The following is a 15,321-nucleotide window of genomic DNA, read 5'->3' on the forward strand; positions in this document are numbered from 1 at the left end:
GGTGGGGGTCTGAGCACTGAGACCCACACCAATTGCTAAAACGAAGCAGCTGAAGTGCTCGTGTGGGCGCGGAGTTGCTTTGTTTCTATTCGGCTTTTTCCAGAAATTGATGTAGCGGTGTACGGACTCAAAAGAAAGTCTATAAGCCCGTACTCTGCTACATCGGCTTTCCGGAAAGCCGATGTTCCGCTGGTCTCAGTGCTCGGACCCCCACCAAACAAAACTTCTGACGTGTCATAAGTATGTTGAACGTTTAGTTACCCTTTAAGGTTTGATTAATATTTACCCCAAGAATTAATCCGCTAATTCTGTGAATAGCAATACTAAATATGTGTACAGTGTCTAACACGTGTGACAACGCTATAACTTCAGGAGTATTAAACAAGAAACGGATATTTCAGTTCACTGTGACAGTGACAGCCCGGTCCAGTTGATGGAATTGGGTGCTGGACCATCAAATAGAGAATAGAAAATGGAGGGGCCTGCGTCGTAACCTATTAATTTATGCAGGAGGAGAGGAAGGAATTAATTATTTTCAGCCAAATGTATGTCTGTTCTGTGTAACAGCTTCGCTTTCTTTTCTGATCTTACTTTTTCAGTAGACGTGAGGAGATGGGATTTTATGCAGGAAAGACCCTGGGAAAAATTTGCTGCTGCAACAAACTTTTCCTGTGAATGCCAAGATTTATTATGGCAATGTGATTGGGACAGGTACCAATCAGGTCCTGATAATGTCACCCGGACCAGAGGTTGTTCGTAATCCACGTATAGCTGCTGCTGCTGCTGCTGCTGCTGGAGACGCAAACAGCGTAAAGTTATATAAACTGCTGCACAAAGCCCAATAAATGGCAACATTACGCTGGGCAATCCTGAAGTGCTTAAAGAGGCTCTGTCACCACATTATAAGGGCCCTATCTGCTACATAAGGAGATGGGCGCTATAATGTAGGTGACAGTAATGCTTTTTATTTAGAAAAACAATCTATTTTTACCACTTTATTAGCAATTTTAGCTTTATGCTAATTACTTTCTTAATGCCCAACTGGGCATATTTTTACTTTAGACCAAGTGGGCGTTGTACAAAGGAGTGTATGACGCTGACCAATCAGCATCATACACTTCTCTCCATTCATTTAGTCAGCACATAGTGACACTGCGTTGTTCAATATGTGCTGTCTTATACTGACACATTAACGTTACTGAAGTGTTTAGACAGTGAATAGACATTCCTTCCTACCAGGACGGGATGTCTATTCACAATACCGGCACTTCGTTAACGTTTGTTTGGTTCTTACAGCAGAGCCAGCGTAATCTCGTAACCTGTCATTTACAGCGTGATCTCACGAGATTACGCTTTGCTCTGCTGTAAGTACCACAGAAACGTTAACGAAGTGGCGGTATTGTGAATAGACAATTTTTTTTGAAGGCAGGATGAACAGAAAACAGCAATTCTGGCATTATTTTTACTTTATTTTTTTGCGGCGTTCACCTTGCAGGTTAAATAATGCAATCATTTTATAGTTTGGGTTGTTATGTGGCGATACCAAATATGTGTAACTTTTCGCATTTTTCCATAATAAAGCATTTTTTAAGGGGAAAAAGAGTGTTTGGATTTTTTTTTTTTTACGCTTAGGACAGTGTATTATGCCTGTCAGTATAAGGGTATGTTCACACGGCAGCCTCCGTTACGGCTGAAGTTACGGAGCTGTTTTCAGGAGAAAACAGCTCCGGCATTTCAGAGGTAAAGGCAAGTGCTTTTCGCTGCGTCCATTACGGATGTAATTGGAGCGGTTTTTCCATGGTGTCAATGGAAAACGGCTCCAATTACGTCTCAAGAAGTGACAGGCACTTCTTTGATGCAAGCGTCTTTTTTACGCGCCGTCTTGACAGCGGCGCGTAAAAAAAATGACCGTCGGCACAGAACATCGTAAAGCCCATTCAAATGAATGGGCAGATGTTTGCCGGCGCATTGGAGCCGTATTTTCGGACGTAATTCGAGGTTAAAACGCCCGAATTACGTCTGTAAATAGGGTGTGTGAACATACCCTAAAACTCTCTGGCGTGGCCTAACATGCATTTACTAAAGGCAGAGCTGGGGGCCTTTGTTAGGCCCCCAGGCTACCATAGAAACCATCCACGCCCACGATTTAATCGCGGGATGCCGGTGGGGTGAAAGAGGGAGCCCCCTCCCTCTAAAACCACTTAAATGTGGTGCTCGCTATTGAACGCCGCATCTGAGGAGTTAAACATGATCGGAGACCACTGCTGGTGGTCTCCAATCGTAGCCCTGAAGCCATAGGCTGTTCGAACATCCCAGGCTTAAGGAGCACCCCGTCCGATACAAAAAGGCGGCTCTTCAGAAGAACTGCCCTTAACGGCCGACGTAGAAACACTATACGCTGGCCGTTAAGGGGTTAATATCTATTTATAGTAAATTTCAGCAAATATCTGTCATGTGTGAGACTTTGCTTGCACAGTATTTCCACACAATTAGTTGCTTAACCAGTCACCGCCAGGTTTTACAAGCACTTAGGCCTCATGCACACTTCCATCACCATTTTCACGGCCGTTTCTCACGGATCCGTGTGGTTTCTGTGTGTACTCCATATTTGTTCCGTGTTTCCGTTTCAAACGGACGCTGTGCTTCTGTGTTTCCGTAACAAAAACGGAAAGTATTGAACTTTATTTGAACTTGTCACATGTCCCAGTCTGTGAACTTTGGCATGCCCTGCCGTTGCTAGGGCAACGGATCCGTCCATTTTTTGGACTGACCCATTGACTTTTATGGGCCCCACAGTCACGGAATCACTGACCAAAGTAGGACATGCTCTACTTTTGACGGAACGGAACAACGAATCTGTCCAAATAACGGAAGTGTGCATGGGCCCATTGAAATGAATGGGTTCAGGGTGCTATCAGTGCCAAAAACGGATAGCACCCTGAAGGAAAAAACTGAAGTGGGCATGGGGCCTTATTGTCAGGAAAACAGATACCATGTGCAGTATCCACTTAATGTATTTACTAAAGAAAGTGGCAATTTCATACTGGATCTTCCAGTGGGTGGTGAACACAACTCCGTGTCATATGTATTTTGGGCTAACCACAGAAACCATAGTCATTTCACTCAATAAAAACAGGAAGTTACAGCTAAAGTTCATCAAAACCGACAAACTTAATTAGAATGATAAAGTTTACATTAGAAAGCTTAAATGTGTACATTAAACTGTACTTAAAATCTATTTTTCATAGGCGCACAACACGCAGAGTCATGTACAAAATTCAGTTCTAACAGAAATAGAGGTATTTCCCTTTGAACCAGACTTAATCCTGGAGATGGTGAAGGGCATTTTTTCCCCTCTTTTTATACATGCTCCCATAGCATTAAGCAACAATGTTCATTGTATGTTTTCTATGTATCGTAGTCACTATTATTCCACCATTGCCAAGTCTTTGAGAGCATGGCTACGTGGCTTCTTGGCTTTATATCCCGGTCGCAGAAATTCTATTTTCCTCTTCTTCGCTTCAATTTTATTCTTGTGTTTCTTCAGCTTTTTCTTTGCTGCTATATCAGGGTTTGCTACCGCCTAAAAGACAGACACAATGTCACGTATACGACAACAAACTGAAAATTGGAATCGATCACATTTCCTTCATCTACTCCCAAGCTCATGTTTGCTATCAGAAACAGACACTTTACCTGTAGTGCTTTCTGTTTTTTCCTCATAATCCTCTTTAGATTTGCTTGTTTCTGTACACCAGCGAAAAACAAGGAGAAACACTCCAGTCCGACTAAGCTCTTCAGAAGCTCAATGATTTCTTGAGAAAGATTTTTCAATGTAGGGTCTTAAAAAAAACCAACAGTGATAAGGCAAATGTGTTAGAAAATATGTAAATGTCCGCACAAAAGAAAGAACGGACAATGAGCTCCAAGTCAGAATTCGTTAACATTTCAATGAAGCCATTAACCAGAATTATTTATTTAAGAAAATCATTTTGTAAATTTACTTCCTACTGCAAGCATTCTGGTTTAGGAAAGCTACATATACTATAAGCCACAAACAGGACACAAACAAGTTCTCGACTTCCAAGTGACAAATTCACCCGGGAGACATTTCAGATGCCCACATTCTCATGGCTTGGAAGAAGGAGTGAGCCAAAACGTTGTTCGTGTGAATAAACATTTGTCACTTTGAAGTCTGCAGCTGCCTCTCTTGTTTGTGGATTATATATGGGACTTTTACTTTTTTTCCACCGTGTTGCGGTCATTCATTTTTCATATACAATACATACTTACTTCACCAAACCACATTGAAATATATATTATATATCCCGCTAATACAGAACAAAACAAAAATACTCTTGATGGCAGATTGGCAGACTTTTCGAATTGTACTGTAGTCATCATGTGCTACTAAAGTTTAGTACATTCTACTAAAAATGTTTTTAAGTCATAAGAAGTTGATGGCCTATCCTGAGGATAGGCCATCAATATCTAAAATCGGAAGGGCTCCAACTCTCAGCACCCCCGCCGATCAGCTGTTTTGCAGGGGCTGCGGCGCTCGTACGAGCGTTGCTTCACCTCAAATACTGTCACTGCTAGTACTGTGAATCGCCAACACACTTGTAGTGGCGGTTCACAGCATTACAGTCTGCTCCCGTTCACCTGAATTGGAGAAGGCTGTAATACTGTGGACCGCAGATGCAAGTGTGTTGGCGATTCACAGTATCAGCAGGTAAAGCATGAAGGGGAAACTGCGCTTGTATGAGCGCCACAGCCCCTTCAAAACAGCCAATCAGCAGGGGTGCCGGGAGTCGGACCTCCACAGATCAGATATTGATGGCCTATCCTGAGGATAGACCATCAATTTCTTTTGACTAGACAACCCCTTTAAGTTACAGAAGACAAAAAAGAATGGAGAACCAATGCACACAGAAAAATACCAAGCACTGTAAATGCAAGACCTTAAACTCTGTCATCTGAGACTGTCAACCAACCCTGGAACACAGTATACGGACATAGAATGCAACGGAGATAAGGAAACCAAAAAACATGTATTGTTACTGCTCCCATAATGTTATATTACGACCTAAGTACACAGTGACGGGACATATGGCTGCTTCTTACCTTGTCCTCCATATGTGCTGTTGAGTTCTCTGAAGAGGGGGGCAATGATAGTTGGCAGAAATGGTTTCACTTGCTCTTTTCCAAGATCTACTGCTATTGCTCCCAGGAACTTAAATACACATATTCTCTATGGCAGAAGTACAGAATCAAATCAATAAGGCTACAGTTATTTTAGGCAAATGTCTAAATCTTAAAACCAGTTAAGTCCTATAGAAAAAAAAACCTCACAAAACCATAAGACAATGACACTACAATTTTCATCAAGTGTCATGAACTAAGTCTTTCTTTCCAAACAGAAACTGCAAACGAACCCTTCAGTAATCGATCACTTTGTTTAAAGTAAATGCCCACCATTTTTTTTTTTTATCTAAAAAACTCCAATAATATATTATGATTAATTTTATAATATATCGTTATGGGGCCCGGATCTCTGTTTTTGTTAGTGTAAGGAAGCAGAGGATTTGAAGCTCTAAGGCGGGATTCACACGACCGGGTCCCGCCCGAGCCCGAGTATCGGCCGGTAAAATCGGCCATTTTGCCTGGCCGGTTTGCATAAAGTTTTGCATCCATTCCGGGCCGGGCAGATCTGGACAGTGACATCAGCGGCAACTCCTGAAGGGGAATCCTCATGTGTTCGGGGATTCGGCTTCAGGAGTTTCCCCTGATGTCACTGCCCAGATATAGACAGGGACATCAAGTGCTCTGTCCAGGAGCGGAATCCCCGAAAACACGGGGATTCCGCTCCTTCAAGGAGCTAAAGTGGGGCTAGCACATAGAGCGGGGAGATACCTCCCTGCTTTGCTATAGTGGCGTCGCTACAGTAGTAGCAGCCGCAGCAGCAGCTGCTAGCGGCGCCATGGAAGGTGTCGCCGGGCCAGGGCGCTTTTAAAACAAGCAGGGGAAGGGAGCCAGCGCAGCGCTCCCTTCCACCTGCTGTACACCCCGGCCCTGCCACACAGTGTACAGCGCACAGCCATTCGTCCGAATGGCATCAACTCCTCCTCCTCACATGCACTCTGCGCTGTGAGGAGGAGGAGATAGAGCGCAAGCCACGGAAAACCCGGCCATCACTCGGGACACATTCCGGTGATGGCCGTGTATTACCCGGCCCCATAGACTTCTATGGGGGCCGGGTACCCGGCCGAAAATAGAGCATGTCCTATGTTTTCCCGGCCGTCAAAACATCGGTCGTGTGAATAGCCCCATTAGGGGTCTATTATTCCTAATGCAGCCGGGTGCCGGCCGATTTATGAACGGCCAGCACCCGGCCGGGAAAACCTGTCATGTGAATGAGGCCGAAGCCATAGAGTCGCATACTCTTTATCTAATGAAATCAATATGTCTATATGATGTTATCTCCTAAATTTCCCCTACTGGTGGCTGCAGGCGGTCAGCTTTATTATTTAACTCTTTGGCTGTACAGGGGATAAGAAGCCCAAAAACTATAGTTTTATGAAAATAATCAACACAAATGGAGGAAATAGCACCGCCATGATCTACAGCCATTACATAAAACAACTGCAGTGGAAACATTTAAAACTCACTTTTAATGGCATTTTTGGTGTGTGCGCTGCTTCTCTTTTGGCCAGTACTGATAGCTTCTTCATAAGCCACATCAAGGTGGCAGTTTTCTCATCTCCTTTCTCTTCTTCAGTGCCCTCCTCTTCCTCCACATCTTCTTGCTCAGCATGATCATCGTTTTGCTCTTCAGTATTGTGCTGGGTGTCCTCCACTTCAGGATGGAGGAGATAGATCACTTTTGCCACAAACAACAAATTCTTTATGACCTTAAAATAAGCAGCATTGAAATTTAAGATTGAAGAATAAGATTTGTGATAAGATACTTTGCAACATAATAATGCAGTACTTCCCCAAATGCCCTTTCACAGAGTATATATGACGACTATTAGAGGACAAGTAACCGCACCATTTTTTTATTTTTCATTTTCCACTCCCCGCATTCCAAGAGCCATAACATTTTTATTTTTCCATCAATAGAGTGGTGTGAGGGCTTATTTTTTGCGGGAGGAGTTGTAGTTTCTATTGATATGATTTATAGTTCCATATAATGTACTGGGAAACTGAAAAAAACTTCTTTGCGGGCTGAAGTTGGAAAAAACTACGATTCCTCAATCGTTTTGTGTTTCGTTTTTTTGACTTTCACCGTGCGGTAAAAACGACAACTTATCTTTATTCTGTGGCTCAATACGATTACGGTGATACCGAATTTATATTAGTTTATTTTTATATTTTACTACTTTTATTGATAATAAATTCCTTGTTAAAAAAAAAAAATGTTTGTCGCCACATTCTGAGAGCTATAACTTCTTTTTTTTTTTTTTTTTTTTTTCTTTTCACCGATTGAGTGGTGTGAGGGCTTATTTTTTGTCAGACGAGCTGTAGTTTTTATCGGTACCATTTTTTGGTACATAAAACTTTTTGATCCCTTTTTATTATATTTTTTTTGAGAGCTAAGTTGACCAAAAAACATTTGAATTATTACGGCATTCACCGAGCGCATTAAATAACGCTATATTGTAAAGCGATACCAATTTTGTTTACTTTTTTTCATTTCTTACATTAGGAGGAAAATGGGAAAAGGTTTTTTTTTTTTTTTAACTTTTAATATATTATATATATATTTTTTTCACTACTAAAAATGTTTTACACACAGGCAGGGCTTAGCAGAGGCAGAGTGAAGGCAGCCCTGGGGGCCTTCGTTAGGCCCCTGGGCTGCCATAACAACCGTCGTCACCCCCGGATCTCACTGCAGGGGGATGATGAGTTGCGGGTCACGATTGACTGCAGCATTTGAAGGGTTAAACAGCCAGGAACAGTGTGATTGCTACTCCTGGCTGTAAGTCCCGGGTGTCCGCTGTAAAATGCACCCGCAGCATATGGAGCGCGCTCCAAACATCAACACCCGCACCCTGGACGTAATGACACTTCAGGGTGCAAAGGGGTTAAGTATGCTGCAATTGAAAATACTTAATCGTGGGTTATCATTCTGTCCTATGAATTTTGCCAATTGGTTTGAATTCGATCTCGATTTAAAACGTTTTTGTTTTAGAATGTTAAGGCTGGGTTCACACGACCTATTTTCAGACGTAAACTAGGCGTATTATGCCTCGTTTTACGTCTGAAAATAGGGCTACAATACGTCGGCAAACATCTGCCCATTCATTTGAATGGGTTTGCCGATGTACTGTGCAGACAACCTGTCATTTACGCGTCGTCATTTTACAGCTGTCAAACGACGACGCGTAAAAATACAGCCTCGTCAAAAGAAGTGCAGGACACTTCTTTAAGACGTAATTTGAGCCGTACTTCATTGAACTCAATGAAGCACAGCTCAAAATTTACGGCGGTCAGAGAAGCCTCGCAAAATGCGAGGAGGAGGAATTATGGCTGAAACGAGGCAGCTGGTTTCTCCTGAAACCAGTCTGTCATTTCAGCCGTAAAAGCCTCTCACCGTGTGCACATACCCTAAGATTGAAAGCACATTTCTCAGGTCAACGGACAATAGGTTCTTCGAATTCAAATGTGGCTCTATCCAATGATTGTATGTTTGACATGAAGAGCTTGAAATTTACTCTCTTTGGTTAAATTTAGCCTCCTCAAAACTCACGAGACAGAAACATATATATCATTAGTTGATAAACGTGTAAAATCATTCCGTAAAAAACAACTTAATAGAGAGAACCATCATAGAAATATGACAAGGTTAGAAGAGAGCTTTAAAGGAATTAATTGATAATACCAGTTTAACTATTAAACCAGCAGACAAGGAGGTGCCATCGTTGTGATGGACACTTCCCTTTATCTGCGAGAAATGGAGACAATTGAATGCTCATGACATATATGTTGAATTATCAGGTGACCCCAAGTTTTCATTTATGAATGAATTGTGATCACTTGTTGATGCTTTTTCTACAAAGATCATTAACAAGTATCTCTGTGAATTTTTGAAAGTTAAACATCTGGTCACTTCGGTGCTGTATCTTCTTAGATTCATAAAGGACCCGATTAGACCCCCCTGGATGTCCAATCGTGTCGGGGAGTGAATCTTTGTTTGTCCCAGCAGCTATCTTTCTAGACAAAATTTTGAGGAAATTTGCCATGGGGGCTGACTCCTACATCAAGGATACCACCGATTTTCTGGTCAGGATTGGCTCTCTTAGTGTCCCTGGCAAGTGAATCCTTGATACCCTTGATGTGGGAAGTCTCTATACCTCCATAGATCATGGTCGAGGCATTGATGATGTTCGTCATTATCTGATGGGACTTGATTTTTCTAATAAAAAAAAATTGAATTTATTAGAGCACTACTGGAGTTTATACTCTCAAAAATGTATTTCTTGGTAGGTGATACATTTTACCTTCAGAAAAGGGGTACGGCCACTGGGTCTAATATGGCCCCCACTTCTGCAAGTATATTTATGCGGTGGATTGAGGACATTGTTTATGTATCCCACCACTTTGGTCAAGTTCTACGGTGGTGGCGGTACATAGACGATGTCTTCCTCATCTGGTTCTGTTGAAAACCTAAAAAAAATGTCACATCTTTTTGAATGACATGTGCCCAAGTATCCAATTCACTATGGTCCATTCTAGCTCCTCTATTGAGTTTTTGGACACTAGGATTCATTTGCATGATGGTATTCTTACCATAGATATATTCTCTAAAAAGACTGCTAGGAACAGTTTGTTACACTATAATAGTGAACATCCTAGGGCAATGGTCAGATCATTGCCTTTTAGCCAACTTCTTAGGGTTAGAAGAATCTTAAGTATTGAGGATCAGCTTTTTTTTATTTAAGAGTAGATGAAATGTGTAAAAAAAATTCAAACAGCGCATACCCTAAGAATATGCTTAATATGTATAAAAAAAAACCAAAAACGGAAACAATGGACAGACAGAAACTACTATTAAAACAACATGTACGGATACCGTTTGTCTCGACTTTTTCTACCTCCAGTTCAGAGATTGGTAATATTCTTAGAAGGGATTGGCACCTATTGACTAGGGCCTTCCCTTTAATTCAGAAATTTCAGGAGCCGCCAATGTTGGCATACCGTAAAGGTGTAACCTCAAGAAATAGGTTAGTAAAAGCGGATATTGGGTCTAAGGTTATGGGATTACAGAGTGTTCTAGCCACTCGAAAACAGGGCTGTTACCCTTGCATGGATGCAATATGTGTAATGACATGATAAAGGGTGACAGTTTTTGTCATCAGACAGGTAACATTTTCAAAATCAAAAGGTTTCTACACGTGTAAAACCACATATGCAATTTATTTATTAAGTTGTCCATGTGGCCTATACTATGTAGGTGAGACCATCACTGAGGTAACCCTCAGAATGAGGAATCATAAGTCCAGTATCAACACCAAATGACAGGATCTACCGGTATCTAGGCACTTTGTAGAGTGCAGCCATAATACATCATAGTTACGTTTTAGAATTATTGATTCAGTACCCCATAATAGACGGGGAGGTGACAGAGAATTGGCCCTTAAAAGAAAAGAACTGGAGTGGGTTTTCACTCCAGATACTATGTCCCCCAAAGGGACTCAATGTAGACTATGCTTATATACCACACATCTAATATTTGTTTTTCACATATACAAGCGATTTTCCGTGAGTTCAGGTGAATTATTTCAGACTATCCACCTTGGTATTTGTTAGATTTGTACATAAATATATATATCTATCTATATCTATATATAAATAAAACAAATAAATGTATAATTATTATTAATATTGTTACACTGGCATTCTAATATAATAACATATATGTTTTGTTACAGATATTAATTCTCCAGATAAGGGGATTTATATTGTGGGAGTAGAGGCGGTCATTTCCCATATCACCAGAATATTGTTATATATGCATTTAAATACAAGATATACGTGTGAATCACTATTTTTGATAGATCTGTGTCTATTCAAATGATGTGCTTGAAATAAACCTGGTGATAAACTCTGGGTTTTTCTCAGCTATGCCCGTTTTTGGCTATAAATAATGTGGGCAGTAGACACCAGTACTCTGGTGTGGTTGCTTGTTTTCAGGCTTAAAGAGGCTCTGTCACCACATTATAAGTGGCCTATATTGTACATGATGTGATTGGCGCTGTAATGTAGATTACAGCAGTGTTTTTTATTTAGAAATTATGACCTATATTAGCTTTATGCTAATGAGTTTCTCAATGGACAACTGGGTGTGTTTTACTACATGACCAAGTGGGCGTTGTACAGAGGAGTGTATGACGCTGACCAATCAGCGTCATACACTTCTCTCCATTCATTTACTCTGCACATAGTGATCCTGCATTCACTATGTGCAGACACATACACACATTAACGTTACTGAAGTGTCTTGAGAGTTAATGGACATCGCATCCAACCAGGACGGGATGTCTATTCATAAGCCCGACACTTCGGTAACGTTTGTGTGCGACTTACTCACACAGCACATCGAGATCACGCAGTGCTGTCATTTATAGCGAGATCTCGCGAGATTACTCTTGCTGTACTGTAAGTCACACACAAACGTTACCGAAGTGTCGGGCTTGTGAATAGACATCTATAAATATATGATCTGCCTCTGTCCTCCGCCCTTATTTGGAAGTGATTGATATAATTAAATATACTAGCTTTTTAGTCTACTGTATATTCTGATCACACTATTGGGAGATATTTTGTCTATATACAACAATTATGTAACACTCTTTCATATGAATTCACTATATATATATATATATATATATATATATATATATATACACACACACACACACACACACACACACACACTTTTTTTAATAATTATTATGCATTATGAACTTTGTTGCATTACATACTGTATACTTCATGTACTTCCTATATATACTTGGCACTATGCCCTTTTGATTAGCTTGAGAAAGATTCAGGTGTGAATCGAAATGTTGCTCATTCTGTTAACTCTGTGGTGAATAAACCAACATCTCTCCATTATTGAAGTCCTGGTCACTTGTCCTCTACTATTGTCGTCTGTTATACACCAAGGAGTTGATTCATCCTTGCCTGATATTCAGCTTGCTTTGCGTTAAATATAGAGAACACTTGTTCTTTGGGGGAACATATATCATAATATATATTATTATTATTGCTACATAAAGGACTGCCATCGCTTAAATTGATGCACTCCAGCTTACTGCATTCAATGTTAAACAAACCCATAGCAACCCTAATTTTTTCGTTTACTGCAATAAAATAGAGGCTCAGGTTCTGAAAATGACCATGCATTTTACCTGCGCTAGACTTTTATCAAGGCATGTTTTAGGTTATGACCCCTCCCATACATTCTCCTAGCCACACAATTGCCGGATTACCTAACCAGTCCTTTTACTGTACACACATGCCTCTAGTATAGCAAAATGTTACCGTAGCACAAAGCAAGGCGACATTTGTACACTGTGATACCTGCAAGTAACGGAATGTGACAACGTTGCGTCTTATTGTTTTATACCCAATAGCTAAACGGGGTTCATGCAATGCAGTCACAGAGTGATGTCGCTTGCAGCAAATAACGGAACTCCGTAAACCGGAAAATCCAAGGCAATGAATGGCATACCTGTTCCCCCAGGGTCTGGTCAAGAAATTTTGAGTGCAACTGATGGCAGAAAGCAAGAGCAAGATCTTTCATCTGTGAAAAGAAACATATATAACAGTGACTGCAAACATAAGTATAAATGCACGCCATGTCTGAATACAGCAGATCATTTTTTTTTACTTACAAGATTGGTCATCATTTGAGAGAATATAAAAAGTCTGCGTATATATAGTATAAATCAGTTGAAGAGGGAAGAAAAACAAAAGACCACATGGCAGAAAAATACAAGATGCCTGGTTACCTTTGTTTCCAGCTCATCAGCTAAGAACAACTCAGAGGGTTCAGCTTGGCTTTTCTTTTTCTTCTTTGCTGTCCTAGCCATCCATTTACTGACCAGTTCTTCTGGTTTTTGAAGGGAAAACAATAGTCCAAAAATCTGGGAAGACGTTAGCCAGACCCAACTATGGGGGTACCATAAATGGGACTGAACGTGAGCTGAAACATTAAGCAGCAGGACAATTAGGCTACATTGTACACTCAAATATGAATACCTCCAGCATTCAGATTTATGCAGTAGTTACATGGAGGAGAAGTACATTATGTGAAGGAAGACCCCACAGGAAATTCATGTCAGCTGAACCCAAAAGACAGCTGAGAAGTTTAACTTTAAATAGGTTGGCCACTTTCTAATAAGGGGAGGCGGTCATAAAGCCAAATCACCTGACTGCCACCATCTTTGAAATCTATGGATCGGTTAATCTCGCGGTCCTCTATTTACTAAGCCCTTCCAGGGGAAGAAAGGGGACCCTGGACTGAAGTGCAGGGGTTACAGTTGCCTGTGCCAGAACTCAGCAACTTAGGCCGGATTCACACTAGCATGTTTGTTCCGTGATATACGGTCCATGTCGGCCGCATTTCCCGGACCGAACACACTGCAGGGAGCCGGGCTCCTAGCATCATAGTTATCTATGAGGCTAAGTTTTAGGGAAAACTGTCCTGTACTGTAATCATGTTTTCAGTACGGGACAGTAGTTCCGCGGAGAGGCAGGGACAGTAGTTCCGCGGAGAGGCAGGGACACCTAGCGTCATAGATAACTATGTTGCTAGGAGCCTGGCTCCCAGCAGTGTGTTCGGTCCGGGAAATACTGCCGACATACAGTCCGTATATCACTGACAAACACGCTCGTGTGAATCCGGCCTTAAGGCGTTTTACAAATTTCATTAGAAAGTGGCCAACCCCTTTAAGGCCTTGTACTACACACAGCAGTGTTATTTGTGAAAAGGCCATCAATAGTTTCAATTTAAAATGAATGGTAGTTCTTGAGGCGTGATGGATGTAGAAACCAGACATAAGATGTGTTTAGTAATATAAACTGTTACAAGCTATGTACAAATGTGCAACCATTTTTATAGTCTCAATGCGTCTGAAATGAGAAGTGAAGCAACTTTGCAAATAGTCTTAATTAAAAACGTCCCTTTCATCTCCATAGTAACAGACAACAAACAAACCCTGTGTGTAGTCTTACTCCCATCTGTCTTCAACGTCTTGCTAACCTGTTGGTTACAGGTGCAAACACAGGATTTTTGTAAGTGGTTTCCAAATGCATTCGTGTATGCAATGAAGACCGCAAAATGCCCCTGAAAATACGTACTTTGCTAATGTTCTAAATAAGCTACATCATACAATTACATTGGGGTGGCTTCAGGTTTAGTCATCGTATTCCTATTATACACTTGGTGGTCTATAGTGGTTTAGCGGTTAGTATCTCATATTAGGTCTGGGCGATTATGACCTAAATCAAAATCATGATTACTTGAAAATGTAACCTCGATTATGATTAATAAACTATTTTTAGACCACACCCCTTTTTGCAGGCCATGCTCCCTATTTGCATGCCACACCATTTAATATAGATCCCCTGATCCTGCTGTATGCTACTGTATATATTATACCTTGACACTGCCCCTCACACAGTAGATTGTCCATATTGCTGCCCCCAGACAGTATAACGTCTCTATAGCTGCCCTCCATGCTGTCTAATGCCCACACGCGGTATAATGCCCGCATACAGCCCCAATAGTGCCTAATAAAATACATACTCACCTAACCTCGTTCAACGACGAATGGTGGAGATTCCTTTGCTCCTCCGGAATGTGTGGCTCGGCGCATATTTTCAGAGTCCGCTGCACTTCTGCCATTATATTAGTCCACGGCGTCCTCAATGCCTTCTTGTTTAGCCTCAATGCCCACGCGCCCCGGCAAGCGGACAGTGCCCGCCCCAATGGTATATACACAGATGATGGAAGTTATATACAGGAATGATGGCTGACTGGTATATACAGGGATGATGGGTGTTCTATACAGGGATGATGGGTGTTCTATACAGGGATGATGGGGGTCCCTGTATATAACCCTCATCATACCTGTATATTACCCACATCCTCCCTGTTTGCAGGGATGAAGGGGGTTATATCCAGGGATGAAGGGGGTTATATCCAGGGATGAAGGGGGTTATATCCAGGGATGAAGGGGGTTATATCCAGGGATGATGGCTGGCATATCCAGGGATGATGGCTGGCATATCCAGGGATGATGGCTGGCA

At 41.4% G+C, this 15,321-nt stretch overlaps 1 protein-coding gene across 1 annotated transcript in view; it reads right to left on the reverse strand.

Annotated features, from left to right (window-relative positions):
• Positions 1-1,448: 1,448 nt before the first annotated feature.
• Positions 1,449-15,321, reverse strand: part of UTP20 (UTP20 small subunit processome component) — a 129,843-nt gene continuing 115,970 nt past the window's right edge. The window contains exons 57-62 of the mRNA XM_075856698.1: positions 13,020-13,213; positions 12,740-12,811; positions 6,669-6,911; positions 5,125-5,251; positions 3,697-3,842; positions 1,449-3,583 (exon numbers count right to left, since the gene is read on the reverse strand). Of these exons, the coding sequence (XP_075712813.1) occupies positions 3,428-3,583; positions 3,697-3,842; positions 5,125-5,251; positions 6,669-6,911; positions 12,740-12,811; positions 13,020-13,213 (938 nt within the window). The 3' untranslated portion in view covers positions 1,449-3,427. The remainder of the gene's footprint in view (positions 3,584-3,696; positions 3,843-5,124; positions 5,252-6,668; positions 6,912-12,739; positions 12,812-13,019; positions 13,214-15,321) is intronic.

This window comes from Rhinoderma darwinii, chromosome 3 (assembly GCF_050947455.1).
Source record: "Rhinoderma darwinii isolate aRhiDar2 chromosome 3, aRhiDar2.hap1, whole genome shotgun sequence".
Taxonomy (NCBI): domain Eukaryota; kingdom Metazoa; phylum Chordata; class Amphibia; order Anura; family Rhinodermatidae; genus Rhinoderma; species Rhinoderma darwinii.